Source organism: Aquarana catesbeiana, linkage group LG01 (assembly GCF_042186555.1).
Source record: "Aquarana catesbeiana isolate 2022-GZ linkage group LG01, ASM4218655v1, whole genome shotgun sequence".
In the NCBI taxonomy this organism is placed as follows: domain Eukaryota; kingdom Metazoa; phylum Chordata; class Amphibia; order Anura; family Ranidae; genus Aquarana; species Aquarana catesbeiana.
This window is the reverse complement of record NC_133324.1, coordinates 668581740-668605408: the sequence shown is the minus strand read 5'-3', so window position 1 is coordinate 668605408 and position 23669 is coordinate 668581740. Positions and strand designations below refer to the sequence as shown.

At 42.2% G+C, this 23669-nt stretch overlaps 1 protein-coding gene and 1 non-coding gene across 3 annotated transcripts in view; one reads left to right on the top strand and one right to left on the bottom strand.

Moving 5' to 3' along the window:
- SEC24B (SEC24 homolog B, COPII coat complex component) overlaps window positions 1-22390 on the bottom strand; it is a 124753-nt gene extending 102363 nt beyond the window's left edge. For both annotated transcript variants that reach the window (XM_073602251.1, XM_073602260.1), the window contains exons 1-3: window positions 22209-22390; window positions 13507-14202; window positions 2381-2545 (exon numbers count right to left, since the gene is read on the bottom strand). In XM_073602251.1, the coding sequence (XP_073458352.1) occupies window positions 2381-2545; window positions 13507-14202; window positions 22209-22245 (898 nt within the window). In that variant the 5' untranslated portion in view covers window positions 22246-22390. The remainder of the gene's footprint in view (window positions 1-2380; window positions 2546-13506; window positions 14203-22208) is intronic.
- A 270-nt stretch (window positions 22391-22660) lies between these two features.
- Window positions 22661-22732, top strand: TRNAA-UGC (transfer RNA alanine (anticodon UGC)). The gene has a single exon. It is a non-coding gene; the product is annotated as a tRNA-Ala (tRNA).
- Window positions 22733-23669: the final 937 nt, after the last annotated feature.

The window sequence follows — 23669 nt, the reverse complement described above, 5'->3', positions numbered from 1 at the left end:
ATGGCTGGAGATTATACTCATCTCTGCTCCAGAGATGCAACATCCACTAGCTCCCTCGCCGGCTTCTTCGGTCAACTTCTTTGGCCAGGCTGGAATAACGCAATTCCCGTGCCTGCATGGACTTAATTCATTCCAGCACCTAAAAAAGATGTCTGGACTGTACACCGAGCTGTGCATGTGCAGCTCAGTGTACAGTATAAAATGTTTGCCAGTAGAAATCCTTTATAGTAGCAGAAAAAAAAAAAAAAAGACACAAACCTTCCTGCTTACGAATTTAAAAGTTTTGCCTAAAGTTCTGAATTAACTGCTGGTAATGAAAAATAAAAGATAAAAAGATAAGCAAATGGCTACTACATATCACTTCGACTGCAGACGATACAACGTCACATCCTCCAGTTTATACGGAAAGGCTCTCTTCCTGGGGTCCCAAAGTTGGTTTTGTACAGAACTAAGACACTAGGTAGCTTGGACTTGCCAAATTTTCAACAATATTACCTCGTGGCATAATAAGCCTAGTCGGCAAACTAGTAGCTATGCCTGTAGCTATATTATATATAGAAACCTTTGGTACATAATAGCTCAGCATGCTTTTTGCACCACCTGTCTTTCTTAGGTTGAGACAGAACTGTTGCTCTGTTAAGGCGCTCTTAGTTATTAGGTCTGTTTTGTATTACTGAACATTGTAACTACATTGGATACGTTGTACTTAATAGATAAAAAGGACCCAAACTATGCCTGTACGAAAATGTTCATATCTTAAGAGAAAAAAAATTAAGTGAAAAAAAAAAAAAAGATAAAAAATTTCTGTGTAGCTCCTCTAGTCTATTGAGGCGATTGCCAGCAAGTGGTTAAATCAGTAAGAAGAGATTAAAATCACCCATGTAGCTTGGCACTTACTTTGAACCTTAAGTGCAAAAAGGAAAAGCAGTGCCCATATAACAAAAACATGTTAAAGTGTTACTAAACCCACAACAGTAGAATCAGTCCATATACGCAGTAAAGCATGCTTGTTATACTCACTGTGAAACCTTAGTGGTTAATCCTGCGCATAGTGTAAAAAGGCTGTTTGATCCCGTCTTCCCTGATCCTCCCCTACTTTTACTGTTCCCAATCCATCTGCTAATAGTACAGAGCCTTGGGGATACTCTGCACATGTTCAGTTTGGTGTGTATTTAGGGAGGGTGCATGTGATGAGCACAGGGCCAATCAGCACTGTGCAGTGGGTCAGGAGTCATGCAGCCTCAAAGGAAAGTCAGAGGAAAATGAAAACTCCTCCTACAAGCATTAACCAGTCCAGTGCTTGATGAGAAAAGGTATTTAGCAGTTTATATTTATTAAAATAATTGCATTTCCATTTTCTGTGGGAGACCAGATATAGAAAATGCAGGGTCCTGGGTTTAGTATCACCAACTACAAAAATCAAGCAACTGATTTGTCCTGTCTAAGCCATGTTACAATTTGACCCCTCCTCTTTCAAAAACATAGAAAGCTAAAAAAACGAAAATATGGCAGTTTCCAGACATAAGGGGTCGTTTAGCATCTTTAAGAAACTCTGAGCTATAATGGTAAAGCCATAGCCTATGGCCACTAGATGGTTAATGCTCATTACCTAACTTGGGCAAAACTGAATTTTCCCAAGTCTTGATTTGACCAGACACCACAGATCTACCTGATTGTGTGGCCAACTGCTGTCTTTCCCACAGATAAGCTGCTGCTGGAAATGTTTATCTGTCCTCTCTCATAGCCGAAAGCATATTGCACAGTAGGCCTAAACTACAAATATTTTTTCACCATTCACCAATAGCTGCTTTCCATTTGATTAAAAAACAAATTACTATTCAAATTACAAAATATAGCACTAAATGGAGGTGTGGCAAAAAGAAAACACAGATACTATACATCCTTATAAATAGACTCCATTTATCCTAGCAGTCATATATAGGTTCATTGCACAAAGCTTTACACTCGCAGGGGTCTCAAACTGACGGCCCTCCAGCTGTTGCAAAACTACAAGTCCCATCATGCCTCTGCCTGTGGAAGTCATGCTTGTAACTGTCAGCCTTGCAATGCCTCATGGGACTTGTAGTTTTGCAACAGCTGGAGGGCCGCCAGTTTGAGACCCCAGCTTTACAGAATGATAGGGATCTTGCTTTGCAGCCATGTAACATATCAAATCACATGAAACTTACCTAAAAATTGTAAAGTGATATTTAAAAAAATAAATAAATAAAAAGGATACCCATCTTAATGTTTTAGCTTTGTAAATTGAGCCTATAATGCTAGAACTCCACTTGGTACCACAAATACATATACTGTATTTTCGCAAGGTTTACATTTTTTTTTTTAACTCTGTTAAGTCTGAAATAAAAGTTCAGTTCACCTTGCTGTATTGCTGGTGAAGGGGGATGAAGAGAAGACATCAAAGAAGCAGGTTCTGATGACTGTTTGGTAGTAGTATTTGTAGTGGTAGCATATGTCGCCAAAGACATAGGAGCAGACGCTGTAAGACCGGGCTTTTGTTCTGTCTCATAGAACGTAGAAGACACTGGCAACAAAAAACAAACAAAAATAAAACATTCATTTGCAGATTGGGAGACCTTGAATAATAAAAACCTCAGAAAATAAAAATCCAATCTGAACACTAAAGGGCTGGCAATATCCATCTTGGGCCTTGAAGAGAGGGAGAGGCTGCAGCTGCTGGAACAAGTACAGTAACATGTTCCAACCTAAAAACGGGTGGAACCTGTAACATGTTCCAAAAAGGTGAACTTATCCTTTAAGCCTGGTACACATGGGAAAGGTGTAAAAAAGTAAAAAAACTGAGCAACTCACAAGGAGGTCTCTGTACTAACTATGCAATGTTAGTACAGCTAGCTACCTGCTGTACTATTGTGTGCTAACAGGATGGCTTTCCACAGACAAAACTGAGTAATATCTATTCCCGGATCTCCTCTGATGTATGAACCTGGAAGCAACAATGATTTTATTTTCAAAAAATATATGATTGTTGGGGCGAAGTAAATTTCTAGCAAAATATGTTGCTTCTACCATTTATACAAAAAAAACAAAAACAAAAAAAACTTCAAAATTGCCCTGGACAGCAGACGGTCTAATAAAAACAAACACTTTAGAGTATTTATTTTAAAAATTTGCATAGCAATACACTCAGTGTAAAAGAATCATTCATCCTGTGTGAATACAGAAGAAATGAAGGTTATTACTAGGCTATTTCCTGTGCTGGATGAACATTTTCCATGGATTTAAAACCGATAACACTGCATTTGGCCACTAGAATGCAATAAGTATTATAGGAAATTCCAATAAAACTCAGCACCATCTAGTTGCCAAATCTTGTATTTTGAATTTTAAATTCATGAAAAACATGTGTCCAGCACAGGAGATGGCCAAGCAAATGTTTCACGCTAATTATCACAAAATTAATGTACTTACACTTTCGCTGGGTGTTTTGCTATGCAACTTTTTACGCATACCCCCCCCTTAAATTCCTGCTTTTAGGCAGGACTTCTATGTTAAAAAGGAAAAATGGGCTATTGATTCAATGGGCTGAAATATGGGTAGCCCAAAGAAGTCTATGAAGTAATTCAGCACAGGGACAGTACTGCACACAGCCAGAGCCAATGTAATCAAAGCCACTGAGCTGCTAGAAGCTTAAGCAAGTGCACATCTGTTCTGATCTGTATTCTAATTAAGTGTAAGTGTTGGGAACGGCAGCACTTACAATATTTCATTGCTTTTCAAATTCCAATAGAAAAGTTCTAGTTTTCTAGATAACAAGAAGTAGAAAAACAAGTCGCCAACACCCGAGAACAGGTGGGCTTCAAATTGTAATACAATACTTTTGAAGCCCATGCATAAGAATAGATTACTTTCTGAAAAAGAACAAAAGAGGAAACGAGTGCAGCAGATGAATAGCTGCAAAAAACTGAACCCACTGAATGAAATGTCAATCTTCAACTGATCATTTCATGACATACAAACAACTACTCGTGTCTGTCAGAGGCGAGTGAGGAAAAGCTGATCAACGGCTCTTCCTATTTACATTGTGATCATCCGTGATTGGACACGGCTGATCACGTGGTAAAGAGTCTCCGCCGGAGGCTCTTTATCGAGATCGGTGTAGCGGTGTGTCAGACTGACACACCGCACCACTGATCGTCGCGATGCGTGCCCCCACGGGCGTGCGGCGGCTGTTATCCTGCAGGGTGTAATATGACGCCCAGTCAGGATAACTGAACCACCGCCCGGCCGTCATTCTGCTATAGGCCAGGCGGGAAGTGCTTAAGGATGAGCTCAGGCATGTTTACAACTCGCACATCCAGAGCCCGCCAGGAAGTCGGCACTGCACAGCGCTAATCACAAGCAGCGAGACATTTTCCAGATCAGCAGCTGCAGAGATTGAGGAATGTATCACTGCCTGTGATTAGCGCTGTGCAGTGCCAACTTCCTGGCGGGCTCTGGATGTGAGTGTTGTTCTATCTATTAAATCTTCTCCCCTTGTTGTTTTAACTTTGGATAGTAAAACACTTTTTTTCTGCAAATGGTTGCAGCCAGACTCAGTGGAGGGAGATTTCTGCAGCATATTTGACAAGTACAGAATCGCAGTATATATAAAATAATATGCAAAGTGGTTGGAGGGAAGCTTCAGAATGGCAAAGATGTTCTTATTACAAAATTATGTGAGCAGACTGCAGTTCCTCTTTAAGTACTGCACTACTTATTGTACTTTACTACTAACAGGTCATGTCATCCAGCCAATTCATTACTCCTTCTAATGCTTACAGGCATTGATCCACTTCAGTACACTTAAAGGAGGATGTCATGAATTTAATCCACTGTGGCTTATACATAGAAAAGTACAGGCAGAAACTGCTCCTTTAATATTAGCTAAGCCTGTGACTAGCACAGATAACACAAGCAAACATCTGCTATCTAGTGATTGGTCAGCATATCTTAACTTAAAGAGGAACTGCAGTCTGCTCACATAATTTGTAAAAAAAAAAAAAAAAAAAAAATTGCCATTCTGAAGCTTCCCTCCAACCACTTTGCATATAACTTTATGTTAAACTGAGATTCTGTACTTGCCAAATATGCTACAGAAATCCCTCCACTAAGTCTGGCTGCAACCATTTTAACTATGGGAAGCTGAAGCTGCTGCCTGTTCACTTTCTGGATTTACACAGACACACCTCCAGCTCTGCAGCTCTCATTGGCCCTCTTATGACTCGTCCCCCCTCCCTTCCTGGCAAACTCTCACCAGAGAGAGAGAGCGCTGTGCATGATGTCATAAGCCTAGGCTTTTTTGCAGACAAGAAACAGTAAGAGGGCTGTATAAGGGAGTTACTGGCTGAAAATAAATGTTTTACTATCCAAAAGTTAGACCAACAAGAGCAGAAGATTTAATAGATGGAAAGTTGAACAAAAATTACTGAAGTTCCGCTTTAAAAAGCCTTTTTGGTTTTATTTTATACAAAAGTCTCTCTCTCTCTCTCTATATATATATATATTCTATCTATATCTCAGCAAATATGAATTCTTACTCATTTTAAATTAGCAGTTCAGTCTTATGCACATGGGACATTTTTAAATGCTGTTTCTGGGGGGTCTGGCTTTTTTTTCTGCTTCTCGATGCCCCTGTATGTAAGCCTGTGTGTCCATGCACACGTATGCGTTTAGAGGAGTTTAGAAGCAGAGGCGTTTGGAGGCAGAGGCAGAGAAAAAACCCACTGCCAGCATGTCCAGTAGCAGAGGCGTTTTGGCAGAAAAAACGCTTGACTCGTGCAAATGCATATAAACACGTGTTAAACGCTAGACACATTCAGAGGCTGAGCATTAATGTATTTAAATGGGCATAATAAATTAGTAATCCGGCCAATTAAATTAATTAACACTCAAGCACTTGATGCACCTAAACGCATTACATGCATTTACAAGTGCCAAGGGTTTTTTTTTTCTCTGCCAAAATGCAGCTGCCAGGAGGAAAGGTGTTTGGAGAAATGGCTAAAGTGTCCAGTGTGTGTGAGGCCTTACCAAGAAAACTTGAGCGTGTCCTTGAGGTGTGTGTATATATATATATATATATATATATATATATATATATATATATATATATATATATATATATATATATAAACATTCTGTTCGTGAGCCATTGTTTAGTAACTGCCCTGAATCACACCATTAACATTTCCATGATTGCTGACACACCCTGTTCCATAGTGTATGAAGATATAAACTCACCAGCTGCTGTTGCATCACTGAAGATAGTTTGTTCTGAAACAACCCCTATGGGACTCTCAGTTACACAAGACTACAGTGATAACCACCCATTTATACAAAGCTGTTTTTTTTCCACACAGAAATCTGTAAAGCTGCACAGTGCCATGTAGTAGGTGGTTGGGAACTGCTGAGCCTTCACTAAACTAAAATGATGTCAGTGTTAGAAGTGCTGCTGCACAGAGGACACCTAATAGTCCTGCTTCTCCTACAGACAACAAAAACATTAAAACCAGCACAATGCAATGAATGTTCTGCAATATTTAGGAAGTATATTTTTCCCCAACTCTTCATGACTATGTAGGGTCCCTGTGTCAGATTGTATTCTGCTTGTTACAAAGGGGGCAATTCACTAAAAGATAACTGCATACGTTTCTGAGGTAAAATAACTCACAGTATTTATCTCAAAAGTAGTCACTTTACTAAAAAAACATGCGTTAAAAATTTATGTTTTGTGATATTTATCACATAAATTTAATGTTATTTATGGCGTTTGTTCAAATTTTTTTTTTGTTTTACATGGTAACTGCACCAGAGGAAGAAATAAATGCACACAGCTATACACTCACTGGCCACTTTATTAGGTACACCTGTTCAATTGCTTGGTAACACAAATCAGTCAATCACATGGCAGAAACTCAATGCAACTGGGCAGCACAGTGGTGTAGTGGTTAGCACTTTCACCTAGCAGCAATAAGGTCGCTGGTTCAATCCCAACCACGACATCATCTGCCTGGAGTTTGTATTTTTTCCCTGTGCCTGCGTGGGTTTCCTCCAACATTCCAAAGACATGTTGGTAGGTTAATCAGATCCGGTCTATAAATTGGCCCTAGTATGTATATGTGTTTGTAAGCGCGTAGAGACCCTGTGGGGTAAACGACCGTGCTATATCAACATCCGCTTGGAAGAAAACAATCTGGTCTTTGGGAAGAAGCTGAAGACCCAGATGGACGCTGGCGACAAAAGCGGCTTGAGGCGATTAAGTTTGCAATATGTAGAGCTATACAAGTTACTCATTCATTCATTTAGGCATCTAGACGTGGTGAAGACGACTTCTTGAAGTTCAAACTGAGCATCAGACTAGGGAAGAAAGGGGATTTAAGTGACTTTAAATGTGGCATGGTTGTTGGTGCCAGACGGGCTGGTCTGAAAATTTCAAAAACTGACGATCTATTGGGATTTTCACACACAATCATATCTAGGGTTTACAGAGAATGGTCCAAAAAAGGGAAAATATCCAGTGAGAGGCAGTTGTGTGGATGAAAATGTGTTGATGTCAGAGGAGAATGGGCAGACTGGTTTGAGATGATAGAAAATCAACAGTAACATAAATAACCACTCATTACAACCAAGGTATGCAGAATACCTTCTCAGAATGCACAACACATCGAACGTTGAAGCAGATGGGCTACAGCAGCAGAAGACCACACCAGGTGCCACTCCGGTCAGCCAAAAAAACAGGAAACTTAGGCTACAATGCGCACGGATCACCAAAATTGGACAATAGAAGATTGGAAAAATGTTACCTGGTCTGATTTCAGCTGCAACATTTAGATGGTAGGGTCAGAATTTGGCATAAACCACATGAAAGCATGGATCCATCCTGCCTTGTATCAACGGTTCAGGTTGGTGGTGTAATGGTTTGGGGGGATATTTTCTTGGCACACTTTGGGCCTCTTAGTACCAGCTGAGCATCGTTTAAACACCACGGCCTACCTGAGTATTGTTGCTGACCATGTCCATCCCTTTATGACTACAGTGTACCCATCTTCTGATGGCTCCTTCCAGCAGATAATGCACCATGTCACAAAGATCAAATCATCTCATCACTGGTTTCTTGAACATGACTATGAGATCACTGTACTCCAATGGCCTCCACAGTCACCAGATCTCAATACAATAGAGCACCTTTGGGATGTGGTGGAACAAAAGATTCCCATCATGGATGTGCAGCCGACAACAGCGGTAACTGCGTGATGCTATCATGTCAATATGGACCAAAATCTGAGGAATGTTTCCAACACCTTGTTGAATTTATGCCACGAAGAATTAAGGCAGTTCTGAAGGTAAAAGGGGACCAAACCCAACAATAGCAAGGTGTACCTAATAATGTGGCCGCTGAGCGTATTATGAAAGTGTGAAAACATTGTGTGCTTTCATTCACATCCCTCTGGTGAAATGTTACAATTTATTTTCATTCCTGAGCTCAGGGCAGAACATTTTCACATGGATACATTGTATACATTTACCTTACTGGCCAGTGCAGAGTTCCCCTCATTGTTATTTTGTACATTGCTAAAATACTGACTGCCTACTGCCAGGTGATAAATAATGAATGTGTGTGTTCATTAGTGAACTGACTATAATGAAGTATCCCTTTTTTTTTGCAGTATTTACCTCACATTTGATATTTTAACGAATTGATCTTCACGTGACCTTCATATCGCACGTGGAATCCTTTAGTCTCCTTTCACACTGGGATGGGGGCGGCGTCGGCGGTAAAGCGCCGCTATTTTTAGCGGCGCTTTACCGTCGTATTTGAGGGGGTATTCAGCCGTTAGCGGGGTGCTTTTAACCCCCGAGGGTATTCGGCCTGCTAGCAGCCGAAAAAAGGGTTAAAACCACCCGCAAAGCGCTGCTGATTTCAATTTCACCGCTCCAAAGATGCTGCTTGAACTTTTTTACCGTCCTGCCAGCACACCGCTCCAGTGTGAAAGCCCTCGGGGCTTTCACACTGAAGAGACAGGAACTGCTCTTTCAGGGCGCTTTGTAGGCACTATTTTTAGCGCTGTAGCGCCTGCAAAGCGCCCCAGTGTGAAAGGGGTCTTAGTGAATTGACCCCAAAGTACTCAACTGTTTAAAGGAGAGAAAACTCCTGCTTGCATAAGGAATCTTGATCAAAGAATTTAACAAAAAAAAGTAAAAAAAAACAACAACAAAAAGAAACACGCTATACTTGATTTCCATCTGAAATCACAATATCCAGACTACAGAGCAAAATTCAAAAGATGAATTGACGAGGAAGCTTTAAAATAACTCTTTCTAGTAGCACACTCCATGCACAGAACAGCACATGGGAGCCTTGAACACTATCAGGGGAATTAATAAAAGGGTGTAATAGATACCCTTTATGAATTCTGTTGGGGCTCAGCATCCAAAGTGTCAGTGCTTGTGGCCAATTCATGAAACGGTCACAGACAGGTACATGATTTTGTCTTTGTCTGCACTGGAAAAGGGGTGTCCACACTAGACATACCTTCCCTACCTCCCCAGCCATTGTGACTGTCACACTAACAGGCGTCTGACCTCAAGAGCTTCATACTAGGCCTGGGAGGAGCCTGATGGGGAACTGAGAGACTAGTTCCCATCAAGCCTGACCCATTTTTGATTGGCAGCGAATGGAAGTAAGTGGATCTATAGCCACTATAGTGGCTTTCAAAATGGCCCAATGCTGTGCACCATCAATCAAAAGTGAACCTGTCTTGATGGGGAATTAGTCTCGAAGTTCCCCATCAGGCTCCACCAACCCAGTGACAAGTCATCTCCCAAATATGGGTACCGCCATACCGGCCATACCAGTAATGACATCAGCTGTATCTTAAACCCTTTTGCTTACATTTAGCTTTTGACCAAGGGATCTGTTGGCCGACAGCTAAATGGGGTAGGAGATAGAGCCGTGTGTGGGAAACGGTCATGGACATGGCAACTTCACAGCATAAAATAGCCCACTCTGAATACTGGCATACATCTAGCTGTACACGAGATCAGAGTTGGTCCTAATTACCACCAGTTTTCTAAGCACAGAGCTGGCGATAATTCTTTAAGAATTTGTCACTGCTATAGTGATAGATTCTTAAAGTGATTGTAAAGGCTCAGGAGCGCCAACAGAGGACCCAAGAGGAGGGGGATTGGGGCTGATCTGTTCAAAACTACTGCACAGAGCAGGTAAGAATAACATGCATGCTTTTAATATCACTTTAAAGTGGCAGCAGTAAGAATTACCTGAATTTGCCACACGTCAACTTGATCACTGCAGCTTCATAGATGACTAAACTATTAACCCCCACATACAATTTTTCTTTCTACAATGTTGCTTTCTAAATCCTCACCTTGGAGAAGATGCCATATATGCCTCCTGAGATGTCTACATATACAGGACCTAGCAGAGATTTCCAATGTGTCTGCACATGCACTGGATCTGCCTCCAAGATGGCAGTGCTTGGCGTAAAGCAAAGCAAGGGTAGCTTTGCCTGCAAGCAGAGAGCACTGGACATCATGGAGTAGTTTTTGTTTTTATTTTCATGTAGGGACAATTTATAGGGATTTTACGTGATTTTTTTTATGATATCAAGGTGGAGTTCCACTTTAAAAGACAAAATAAGGGGAAAAAATGAAAAAGAAAGCAAGAACAGAACTACAGAGTGTAGTGAATGAATAAAAGTAAATACATTTTAAAATTCAGGTTTAAAGTGCATCCGGAAAGTATTCACAGCGCTTCAATATTTCCACATTTTGTTATGTTAGAGCCTTATTCCAAAATGGATTAAATTCATTATTTTCCTCAAATTTCTACAAACAATACCCCATAATGATAACGTGAAAGAAGTTTGTTTGAAATCTTTGCAAATTTATGAAGAATAAAAAAAGAAGATTCACAGCTTTGCTCAATACTTTGTTGAAGCACCTTTGGCACCAATTACAGGCTTAAGGTTTTTTTATTTATTTATTTATTTTTTTTTGAGTATGATGCTACAAGCTTGGCATGCCTATTTTTGGCCAGGTTCTCCCATTCTTATTTGCAGGACCTCTCAAGCACCATCAGGTTAAATTGGGAGTGTTGGTGCACAGCCATTGTCAGATCTCTCCAGAGATGTTCAATCGGGTTCAAGTCTGGGCCACTCAAGGACATTCAGAGTTGTCCTGTAGCCACTTTTGTTATCTTGGCTGTGTGCTTAGCGTCCTATTGGAAGATGAACCTTTGCCTCAGTCTGAGGTCCAGAGCGCTCTGGAGCACGTTTTTATCAAGGATGTCTCTGTACATTGCTGCATTCAATCCTGCTGCCACCGTTTCACTGTAGGGATGGTATTGGCCAGGTGATAAGCGGTGCCTGGTTTCCTCCAGACATGACGCTTGCCATTAAGGCCAAAGAGTTCAATCTTTGTTTCATCAGACCAGAGAATTTTGTTTCTCGTGGTCTGAGAGTCCTTCAGGTGCCTTTTGACAAACTTCAGACAGGCTGTCATGTGCTTTTTACTGAGGAGTGGCTTCCGTCTGGCCATTCTACCACACAGGCGTGATTGATGGAGTGCTGCAGAGATGGTTATTCTTCTGGAAGGTTCTCTCTCCACAGAGAAAAACGCTGGAGCTCTGTCAGAGTGACCATTGGGTTCTTGGACACCTCCCTGACTAAGTCCAGAAAGAGTGTAACACCACTCAGACTGTGGATAAAGATTTCCTCGTGGGTGTTGGCCCCAGTTCACCACCGTCAATAGTAATTGAAGAAAATGAAAATTGTCCACACACCATAGAAGGAAGAAAATTGGTTTACCAATGTTCCTGCAACATCCTGTCTACGTCCTTTGGCACCTTGACAATAAAGTAACTATTCTACAGAAGTTCTTCCTTCCATGGTGTGTGACCAATTTTCTTCAATCACACCTCCCTGACTAAGGCCCTTCTCCCCCGATCGCTCAGTTTGGCCGGACGACCTGCTCTAGGAAGAGTCCTGGTGGTTCCAAACTTATTCCATTTACGAATGATGGAGGCCACTGTGCTCATTGGGACCTTCGATGCTGCAGACATTTTTCTGTACCCTTCCCCAGATCTGTGCCTCCATACAACCTTGTGTCAGAGGTCTATTGTCAATTCTCTGGACTTCATGGCTTGGCTTGTGCTCCAACATGCACTGTTAACAGCCCATTCACACAGGGACGACTTGTCAGGCGACCTAGTCGCCTGACAAGTCGCCTCCCGTTCTGTGCTATGGAACCGTTCTAAGGGGAGCGACGCAAGTCGCTCCGACTTAGAAAAAGGTTCCTGTACGACTTTGGGGGGCGACTTGGGGCGACTTGCATAGACTTCTATACAGAAGTCGTTTTGCAAGTCGCCCGGGCAGTCGTTTGCAGGTCGCCTTGCTGAGGCGACTTGCAAGTCGTGTTGCCCCTGTGTGAATGGGGTCTAACTGTGGGACCTTATATAGACAGGCCTGTGCCTTTCCAAACCATGTCTAATCAATTAAATTTACCACAGGTGGACTCCAATCAAGTTGTAGAAACATCGCAAGAATGATCAGAGGAAATAGGATGCACATGAGCTCAATTTTGAGTGTCATGGCAAAGGCTGTGAATACTTATGTACATGTGATTTTTTTCGTCTTTTATTTTTAACAAATTTGCAAGGATTCCAAACAAACTTCTCTTTCATGTTGTCATTATGGGGTACTGCTGGTAGAATTTTGAGGAAAGTAATGAATTGGATCCATTTTGGAATATGCCTGCAACATAACAAAATGTGTATAAAGTGAAGCGCTGTGAATACTTTCCGGATGCAGTGTATACACGCTTTAATTACAACTGTGGCCTGTAGGCAGGGGACATGTCTAAACTCCTTTCTGGGGAAGGAAGAGCAGTTTACTGTAACATTGAGGAGCAGCTGTTTGTACCAGCCATGACACTCCTATCACAAAAAGTGAATAGTCTTTTTTTTTTTGTAAATCATCCCCGTGTGGAAAGGGAATGTCAAACAACATTGTGCAGGCATTGAAGAGGGGAGCCTCTACAGATGTTCCTGCTAATAGTGTGCGGGAAGATGCGACAGAAGCTAGGGTACACACCAAACAGGGGTATGTAGTGTGTTTAGTGTTGTGGATTGCTGCGGAGGAAACAACGTATGGTGTAAAAGTGGACAATGATGGTATAACAATGTTGAGCTTTGGGCAATACTGAGCGAGCAATTTACGTCCTGGGAACCTGTCAGTGTTGTAGTAAAAAATTCCTGACAAAGTAGGATCTGAGAGAAGGCCCATTTACTTGTCCACTACCTCCTGTGTGCAGCTGGTTGGCCTGAGAATTATAAAGTGCTTTAGCTACTGTTCAGGGCTTTAATTAATGCACTAAGCACTTACAGAAGTGGCAGAATCCCCATTGAAAGGAGGAAGTAACATTTTTTAACACATACACACAAGAAACAAAACAAATTCAAATTCATCTTACCTGAAGTAGATTGTTGATTGGTAGGTGCAAAAGACAAGCTGTGATTTTGAACCTGACCAGCCTGAGCCTTTCTAGGTTCTGCAGAAGGAGCAAGAGGTGCACTTTGCCTGGGGAAATCATTAGGATGTAGTGTGGAAGCAGTAGCCATCTGTAGTCTCTGTGCATTGCCAGTCCTCTGATTGGCTGATTGAAGGCTATGGGTAACTACAACTTGTCCATACTGACTGCTGGCAGGCATTGAGGAGTATTGTGCACCTTGATATGATGGATTAGATACAACAGGAGCAGAGTAGTGACTGGAATGAGCTGGTAATCCCTGAGGAGGACAAGATGAAGTGGCAGAGTATGCATAATTGAAGTTACCCCCAAATTCAGGATATGAATGGACAGGAGCTTTAGGAGGAACTGCACCCTGACCTGGTCCAAGTGATGAAGAAACATGATCACCTGAAGAAAGTACATGACCTGATAAATGCGAGCCTTGATTTGCATTTAAATGATTGGTATGTACAGGTGGAGCGACTGTATTGTGTGGGGGCAGTGCTGCATAGTTGGTATAGTAATAATCCGGCGCATATTGGACGCCTGTATACGAAGGAGTAACTTTACTCGGCACTTGTGAGTAGAACGCTGGAGAGGCATTGTTAATTGATGGATAATTTCTGTATTCATAGGTCGGCTGAGGCTGAGAAGGACCTAAAAACAAACAGATATCTGTCAATCAGTCATTTTACAAACCTCTCACACAGCAAGGCCCCATGCACACAGACCACTTGCATTAAAACATAGTAGAAGTTATCTGATAAGTAGAAAATAACTTATGCTTTCCACACATTTTGTTCTGTTTACATGTTCCTGGGCCTAGCTGCGTTTACTTGAGTAATACCAGGCTAAACGGTCCCGGGGCAAGGGACCATTGTGCAAACCCAGCTAGACATTGCTGAAAGTCTAGGTGTGCTGTCAACCATAGCAAATTATTTACAGGCTTTCAGATGGGTTCAGAAATTGACTCCTAACACACCTGGAGTCTGTATTTTAAATTCCCATGTCCTTGTGGCCTGTATGCAGAGCCCATTACAAAACAATAGCAGAAAACGGGACAGAGGTGAACAAAGGAAAAGGCTGACTGATGGGACATTTATGTCAAAATGCTGTGAACCACAGTACATGTATTCTCATCCTTCAGTGACTAGTGAAGCATGCATTTTACAAGATCAACTGCAGTAAATCAGCATAAATGCTTCCATCTCATAGAACCAATTTCCTTTCACATGCACCATCTGACTGTATCCCACTAATCAATACAATACCCATTTAGAACACAGGATGCATATTGTATTGTAACTACTGCCTTAGGCAATCTATAAACTCTGATAACAGGCTACAAGTTTGTAAACATTTTTACTTGCAAACAGTACGGGGAATTCACTAGTCAGTCACATTAAGTTCTAAATGTCCTGGCAAATACAGTCCATTTATGTTTAGGCAAAATTCAAGGAAGACAAACTTTCAGTCATAATTAGGACACTGCCTGCTATATAAAATGTATAGGTCCTGTGCTTATTGGCTATAATATTGGAAATGAACTGCTGCCCCTACCGGTACAACCACCTAAGTGGAATGTAAATACAAATGAAAAATAGCAAAAGGTATGGCGCTGTTCTAGGGTGCAATATCTGCGTAATTTAAGGCTATCTCAGTACAACAGTCTGTGTGACCCTATATAATATCTCAAGTGTAAACACAACTCTCAAATCAATTGATTGAAGACAAAAATAGAAATAAATATAAGTGTGCACAAAGTGCCAAGTGCTTCACTGATGTAATCTAGTGCTAGAAATGCTCATGTAAAAATGAATAACGTGCTTATATACAATTCATGTGAAAATTAAATTAATAATCCGTGATCATATATATTGTCTATTAATCAATCCAAAAGGTCAAATATAAAAAGTGACAGGTGCTCTTCAAATCCGTGCCTTAGTGATCCTTTTGGCGCCCCCTATAGGTACTGCACTCACCTGAACCACTCACCCCGCACAGGGGTATCTCGCTTTCACAGTATCTGCCACTGTGCAGCAATCTCCAAGTCTCCTATGGTTTGATAAAGGGGCCCTCTTTTTTGCCCTGAATTATGTAGCCATATCCCCTCCATGTCTTCACCCAGCCAAGAGGTGTTGTTTTGGAGCCGCAGCCATCTTGCCACTTCTGGAAGCTGCTGATGTTTATGTTCTAGTCTGAAGCTGCACTTGATTTAAGAAATCTGCTTCAACCAGCCACGTGCCTGCTGAACTCTGCAGCCTCACGGTGATCCTATGGAGGTCTATATGAGTCTATGACAGTGATGGCGAACCTTGGCAACCCAGATGTTTTGGAACTACATTTCCCATGATGCTCTGCACTCTGCAGTTGAGCATCATGGGAAATGTAGTTCCAAAACATCGGGGGTGCCAAGGTTCGCCATCACTGGTCTATGACAAGCCTTGATCTACTTTTATCTAGTGGGTAATGTGGAGTGAGAATTAAAGGAGAAAGGCATAGTTGAAACTGCAAGCGTGGACTTGGAGATTGCTGCACAGTGGCAGATACTGTGAAAGTGAAATACCCCTGTGTGGGGTGAGTGGTTCGGGTGAGTGCAATACCTATAGGGGGCACCATAAGGATCATGAAGGCACAGATTTGAAGAGCACCTGTCACTTTTTATATTTGGCCTTTTGGTTTGATTAATCGACAATATATATGATCACGGATTATTTACCGGTATTTAATTTTCACATGAATAGTATATAAGCACGTTATTCATTTTTACATGAGCATTTCTAGCACTAGTTTAAACCAGTGAAGAACTTTGCACTTGGCACTTTATGCACACTTATATTTACCATATTTCTATTTTTGTCTTCAATCAAAAAACTGTTGACAAAGAATCCTGTTTTATTTAGACTGATTGCACATTTATTGAATTGCACACTTTAAGTAACCACTTCGCATCCAGGCCATTTCTGACACTTCGCTCCTACATGTCAAAAATCATAATTTCTTTGCTATAAAATTACATAGAACCCCCAAACATTATATATGTTTTTTTAGCAGAGACCCTAGAGAATACAATGGCAGTCATTGCAACTTTTTATCTTGCATGGTATTTGCGCAGCAATTTTTCAAACACGTTTTTTTTTTAAATAGATACCTAACATGTCACGCTTCAAAATTGCACACGCTCGTGGAATGGCGCCAAACTTTGGTACTTAAAAATCCCCATAGGCGACGCTTTAACATTTTTTACTGGTTACATGTTTTGAGTTACAGAGGAGGTCTAGGGCCAAAATTATTGCTCTCGCTCTAACGTTCGCGGCGATACCTCACATGTGTGGTTTGAACACCGTTTTCATATGTGGGCGGGACTTACGTATGCGTTCGCTTCTGCGTGCGAGCTCACGGGGACAGGGGCACTTTAAAATTTTTTTTTTTTTTTTTATTGTTAATTTTACTTAAAAATTTTTATTTTTACACTTTAAAAAAAAATTTTTTTTTTTTTGATCACTTTTATTCCTATTACAAGGAATGTAAACATCCCTTGTAATAGGAATATGACACGATCAGTCCTCTTTACAGTGAGATATGTGGTCAATAAGACCCCACATCTCACCTCTAGGCTGGGAAGCCTAAAATAAAAAAAAAAAATAAAACGATCGCCGCTTCACAGCCGAAGCGGCACCGTTTTTTTGAATGCAGAGGCCGGGCGTGACGTCATAACATCGCGCCCGGCCTCCGAACGATCATAGAGACTCCGGCGACCATCTGGTCCGCCGGAAATCTCTATGGTGAACATCCGGCGCCGGCGGATCCGCTATCCGACTCACCGATCGCTGAGGTGAGTCGGTAGTAGCACCGGAGGGCGGCGGGAGGGGGGGGGACGTCCCCTCCCGCCGCCCGTAAGAACGATCAAGCGGCGGAACAGCCGCTATGATCGTTCTTATGGTGTACGGAATCGCCGGCTGAAAATGCCGGTATCTGAATGATGTCTGTAGCCTCAGACATCATTCAGATATAAGCCCTGAAAGTCGAGGACGTCATATGACGTCCTCCGGATGTCAAGTGGTTAAGTAGAACGTCTGCTTACAAAATCCTTGCAGGATGGCTTATATTGGCTCTGAACGTCTCTTGTGTCTTATTGACTCTGTAGGTCATAAAAGCATCCTACCTGCCTGCTAACAAGTTCCTGAAGATTGTAAAGTGAGCCATGAAGGCGCAGCTCAGTGCACAATTTTGGCATTCTTTGGTGACAATTTGAAATTACTTCCATGCACAGGGGTTGCGTCATCCCTGGCTATTCAATCAAGGTGACTAAAGATGCCAAACCCAAAAGACCAGGCAAAAAATGTCTGTGTCAATCAGGGAGCTTGCAAACTTGTGCTGGATTGGCGGTAAGGAAAATGGACCTAATTTTCGTCATTACAGCATATCACAGAAGCAGTTGCATTGTACCTGTTCCCACATTTGGAAATTGTTTATCAAAAAAAAAAAAAAAAGGGAGTTAAAATTTATTTCAAGAGAAGTTAATCGTTGATAAATACCAATTATGAAAGATGCGTTAGACCAGTCATGTAAAAAAAAACCCCACCAATTTAAGAGAGATGTATGGGTTTTTTTGTTTTTTAAAGAATCACACTAATTTAGATAGATGCAGCATCAATCCCGATGCTGCATCTGTCCCTCGGAACCCTTAACACTGGGAACCGAGTGATAGAACACCACCGATCACTCAGTTCTCAGAGCTCTTTGCTCTGCCCCCACCCTCACTGTAGTACTGGAGACAGTGGAGGGAGCGGGGGCGGCCGACTCAGGCTCTCAGAGGCTGAGCTGGGTGCCGGTCCAGGCATGTGGGCAGATGCTGACTGCATTGTCATGATCTTGCCCGAGCCCCGACCAGCTCTGTGACGTCAGCTGACAGCGAGCTTCAAGCCCACTGTCTGCTGAAAGGTCACAGGAGTGCAGAACAAACTTCACCCCTAGGATCCACAGGAGAAATAAAGCCAAACAAGCTTTGGCTGTACTTCTCCTTTAAATCCAAGTGCAGACCACAAAGGCAGTCAGTCACACCTTTATGTGGGCCAAACTTCGAGGGCACATTTATACAACACATCAGGGAAAATTTACTAAAACTGGAGCAGACACAATCTGGAGCAGTTGCACATAATAGGAACCAATCTGCTTCTTAGTTTAGTTTGTTCAGTTAAAGCTGAACTCCAGGCACAAAAATGTTCATTCATATATAAATTCCTCAAAAGCAACACATTACATAAATCCACTTTGTGTGCACATAATGGATTTGAAAGCCCAGCTATTACCTTATAAAAGTAGCAGTGACATCACTGGGATGTGCAGAGAACTAAGCTATGGCTGCAGTCTTCACTTAAAGCGATTGTGAAATCTCATTTTTTTTTTGCTTTAAAAACAAACATGTTATACTTACCTCCTCTGTGTAGTGAATTTGCACAGAGCAGCCTAGATCCACCTCTTCTCGGGTCCCTTGCTGGAGCTCCTGGTCCCTCCCCCCTGCCGAGTGCCCCCACAGCAAGCAGCTTGATATGGGGGCACCCAAGCCGAGCCACAGCTCCCCGCGCCCATTCAGAAACAGAACCCTGACCCGGCCCCATCCACTCTCTCCCCTGATTGACAGCAGCGGGATGCAATAGCACCACGCTACTGTCTCAGCCAATGAGAAGGGGTGTCCAGGCCAGACGAGACACTCGTGCAACATCGCTGGAGAGAGATGGGGCTCAGGTAAGTATTAGGGGGTGTTTGGGCAGCTGCTACATACAGAAAGTTTTTTTTAATCTTAATACATAGAAAGCATTAAGATAAAAAAACTTCTGCCTTTACGATCACTTTAATACAGGTCGTCCGCATAAATCTAGAGGAGGAGGCGGAGACCAGACCAATCACCCTGCACAAGGAGAGAGTAGCAGTGTCTAGTCTTTACAAAAGGAAGCTCCTGCACAGGGGCAAAGTTCAACACTGGATTATTACACAGATATGGACGATATACATAAAAGACAGCAAGATTCAAGTAAGAATACGTGTGCCTCTTGTATTTTGACAATATTTGTTTATACTGAAGTTCAGGTTTAAGCTTTGAAAATGAAAGCTTCTAATTCTGTCTGCTCCAGTCTTTGTAAATTTCAATTACTTTTCCGGAATACATGCATTTTTGTGTGCTTGCTCATTGAGCTAGCCAGCCCTTTCAAAAAGAATGGTCTGTAGTGCATCTCAATGCACTGAAATTTAGGACACATTCGGGGTTATTTACTAAAACTTGGAGAGTGCAAAATTTGGTGCAGCTCTGCACAGAAACCAATCAGCTTTCAGGGTTTATTGTCAAAGGTTAATTGAACAAGCTAATGTTAGAAGCTGATTGGGCTACCATGCACAGCTGCACCCGATTTTAAAGTGCTCCAGTTTTAGTAAATCTCTCTCACTGAACCTTCTTCTACACAAAATCTACTGCTTAGCTTCACCTTCTTCTACATAAAAGCCTAGCACACACAATGAGATTATCGGACGAATGATCGTCCATTTTTTTGCATGCTAGTCTCCATATCAAAAATAAAAAGTTTAATAAAGCACGGAAATTCTCGTACGACAGAATAAAAATTCGAAGTGATGTAATGTGTTTTTATTGTATTTTCGGATGAAAACTGTACTGAATAAACGAAAATCGTACAAGAAACATTTTTGTGCGCGTCCCTTCGGATAATTTTGGACAAAAGCTGTGTACCAAAGATCAGATTGTCGTAGGATCAATTAGAAAGCGGTATTTTTTGTACGATATTCTGATCATGTGTACTAGGCTTAAGTCTTTGGAAATGGGGTGGAGCCTTGGGTGGAACATTGGTGGTTGTGCAAATGGTGGGGGCACATAGAAGTGTGCAAGAAGGGAGCCTATCAGGCTCTGGGAACCTGTGTGTGCAAATTGCATCACATATTTTAAGTGCTGGGTGGGTAACACCCTGAGTGTAGCCCATCTTGGCCAACACATACCTCTCTACCCTTTCCACTGATCTTCACTGGGTGGATCTGCCTGTAGCCACACATCCTTTCTTCCAAAAGTGTCTCTGCCAGGTCCTCTTCATTGTGTGCATGCCCAGTTAATATCTATGGGCAGAGTTTGTACTCTGCAGGACTGCTGAAGACCACCGTGAATGTGACTCCCCATAGGAATGAAAAGGGTCGCTGCACACAATTAACCACTGGAAGATTTACCCCCCCCCCTTCAATACGGCACTGTGTAATTTTAACTGAAAATTCCGCTGTCATGCAACGCTGTACCCCACAAAAATTTCCTTTATTTCCACCACAAATAGAGCTTTATTTTGGGGGTATTTGATTACCTCTGCGGTTTTTTTTATTTATTGCACTATAAACATAAAAAAAGACCGACAATTGTAAAATATAAACAATAGTGGTCCTGAAGGCAAAAGTTATAGCGTCTACAAAATAGGGGATAGTTTTATGGCATTTTTATTAATTTTTTTTTTTTTTTTTACTAGTGATGGCAGCGATTTTTATCATGGCTGGGACATTATGGTGGACAGATCGGACACTTTTGGCGCGATTTTGGGACCATTCACATTTATACAACGATCAGTGCAATTAAAAGTGCATGGATTACTGTGTAAATGTGGCTCACAGTGAAGGGGTTAGCCACTAGGTGGCGCTGTAGGGGTTAAGTGTGTCCTAGGGAGTGATTCTAACTGTGGGGGGCGGCTATATGTGGCATGACACTGATCACTGCTCTCAATTACAGGGAGCGGTGATCAGAGTCACTAGGCAGAATGAGGAAATGTTTGTTTACATCAGCATTTCCCCGTTCTTCCTCTCCGTGAGACGATCGCAGGTATCCCCGCAGACATCGAGTCAGCAGGACCCACGATCACACTCACGGTGGGCGCGCGCCTGCACACCGCTTCTTAAAGGGCAATGTACAGGTACGTTAGTCTGCCTGTACGTGCCCTTCTGCCGATGTATAACGGCGTGAAGCGATCGGCAAGCGGTTAAGCTTAGTTAGGAATAGGCTGAACTTCCACTGTCAGTATGCCATACGAACAAGGCCTTAAACATGTCTATAGGGACAAAAAGTGGGATTTCACTCCTGTACTACAAGTCAGGGGTACAAACATGTGAAAAGGCTTCTGAAAATCCGGGCTACGTTCGCACAGACCCCAGACCTTGCTGGCCCTCTGAAAAGTGATCACTCTTCAGAGGGCAGGTGACAGGCAGATGGGAGACAGAAACATAGAAGTGCAATGGCAGAAAAATGACCCCCTGGTCCATGGAGTGTGCCCCCCTCCTTTTTGACATGTCATCACCTCTTTTAGGTTAAAAAAGAAAAAAAAATCACACAACAGGCACTCTATTCACTTGAATGGTGGCACAGTAGGATTTTTGTCACCCTCCCATGTTTATATCAGTAAACTGAGCCTAGTATTGCAGTATATAATAGAATGATGATCTCCCTGTGTCCCCCTCCCCCATATATAGGCAGGGTGTCCCCCTCCTCCATATACAGGCAGGGTGTCCCCCTACGAAGAGAGCAGACAATAGGGGACAGCTGGGCTCTAAAGGAAGACGTATCCCCGTGTGCCGCTCTCAGTCTCTCCTATGACGGAATTATAGTACACAGCCCCAGCCTCTCTCACCGTTTTGCTGGGCGGCGGGGGGACCCGTGGCGGACATGTTGACAGCTCTGCGAGGAATTCACACGGACGTTGCGTCACCGATACGTGCCGTCCCGGGGCCCACAGACCCTCACGTCACCACCGCAACCACCGGCTTGTGGGAGGAGCCAATGGACACCTCTCGGAGATCCGGAATGTCATGTGACCTACTCGCAGCCTGCCACTTGTGATGTGCGCTGACACGACGGTGCGACACCTAGAGGACGGAGGAAACATGTCTTACCAGAAAGAGCTAGAGAACTAATGATTGCCTCAGACGGGGCCAGCAAATGGGTTTTACAGAACGATAATGCCAGAAGTCATGTCTATTTATATTTATAACAAGCGCGATAAAATAAGCTTAAAAAAATATATGATAGTGAGGAGGCATCTTCATAATCATTCCTAACAGAAGCAGCCAGATATGTAATGTAGGGGATGTAGCTCAGTGGTAGAGCGCATGCTTTGCATGTATGAGGCCCCGGGTTCAATCCCCGGCATCTCCACAATTTTTTTTCACCCCTGATTTTCTATGTAACATGGATATTGGATTGCTGTGCTAAAACGGGAGACCAGTGTTAATTTTGGCAGCAAATTTCAGTTTAGTTTTAGTCTTTTGACTAAAATGGCATTTTTGTTTTAGTCCCATTTTAGTCTTCTGCAATTGTTTTAGATTTAGCCGTATTTATTTAGTCAACTAAATCTGTAGTACATTTTAGTAGTCTAAAATCGAATGGGTGTAGTTAAACTGTAATGCATTATTTAAGCATTTCTCTACAATTTCCAAACTCATCATATACTCCTGGAGTAATATATTATTATTTATGGTATTTAGGTTTGAACATGCACCACAGACCAGTGTTGATTTTCACATCAAATTTCAATTTAGTTTTAGTCATACTCTTTTGACTAAAATGCCATTTTAGTTTTGTCATATTTTTTAGGCATCTCAATTGTTTTAGTTTTAGTCGTATTTTAGGGCCGGTTCACACTGCTGCGATGCGGGAACCCTGCAAATCCACTGTGGGTTCCCACATCGCAGATTTCCCGGCGGCAGTTCAAACTGCCCTATGCGAACTGCTGGGAGTGTCAGTTAAATGTTAATGACACCCCCAAATCAGTTCACATTTTGCAGTGCGATCTGCAAACTCGGACAGGAATCGGATCGAATGGGTGTGAACAAAGAAAAAGGTCCTGTGTGAGTAGAGTTGCCACCTCATCCCTTTAAACCTGAACACATATTAATTACACAGGTTCTGAGGCTAGTTTAATGCAGATAAGGCACCAAGTGAGTTTAATTACCACCTTAATCAGCCACAGAACCTGTGTAATTAATATGTGTTCGGGTTTAACGGGATGAGGTGGCAACTCTATGGGAGTTATTTATTAAAGGAAAATCCACTTTGCACTGAAAGTGCACTTGGAAGTAAAGTTGCTGTAGAC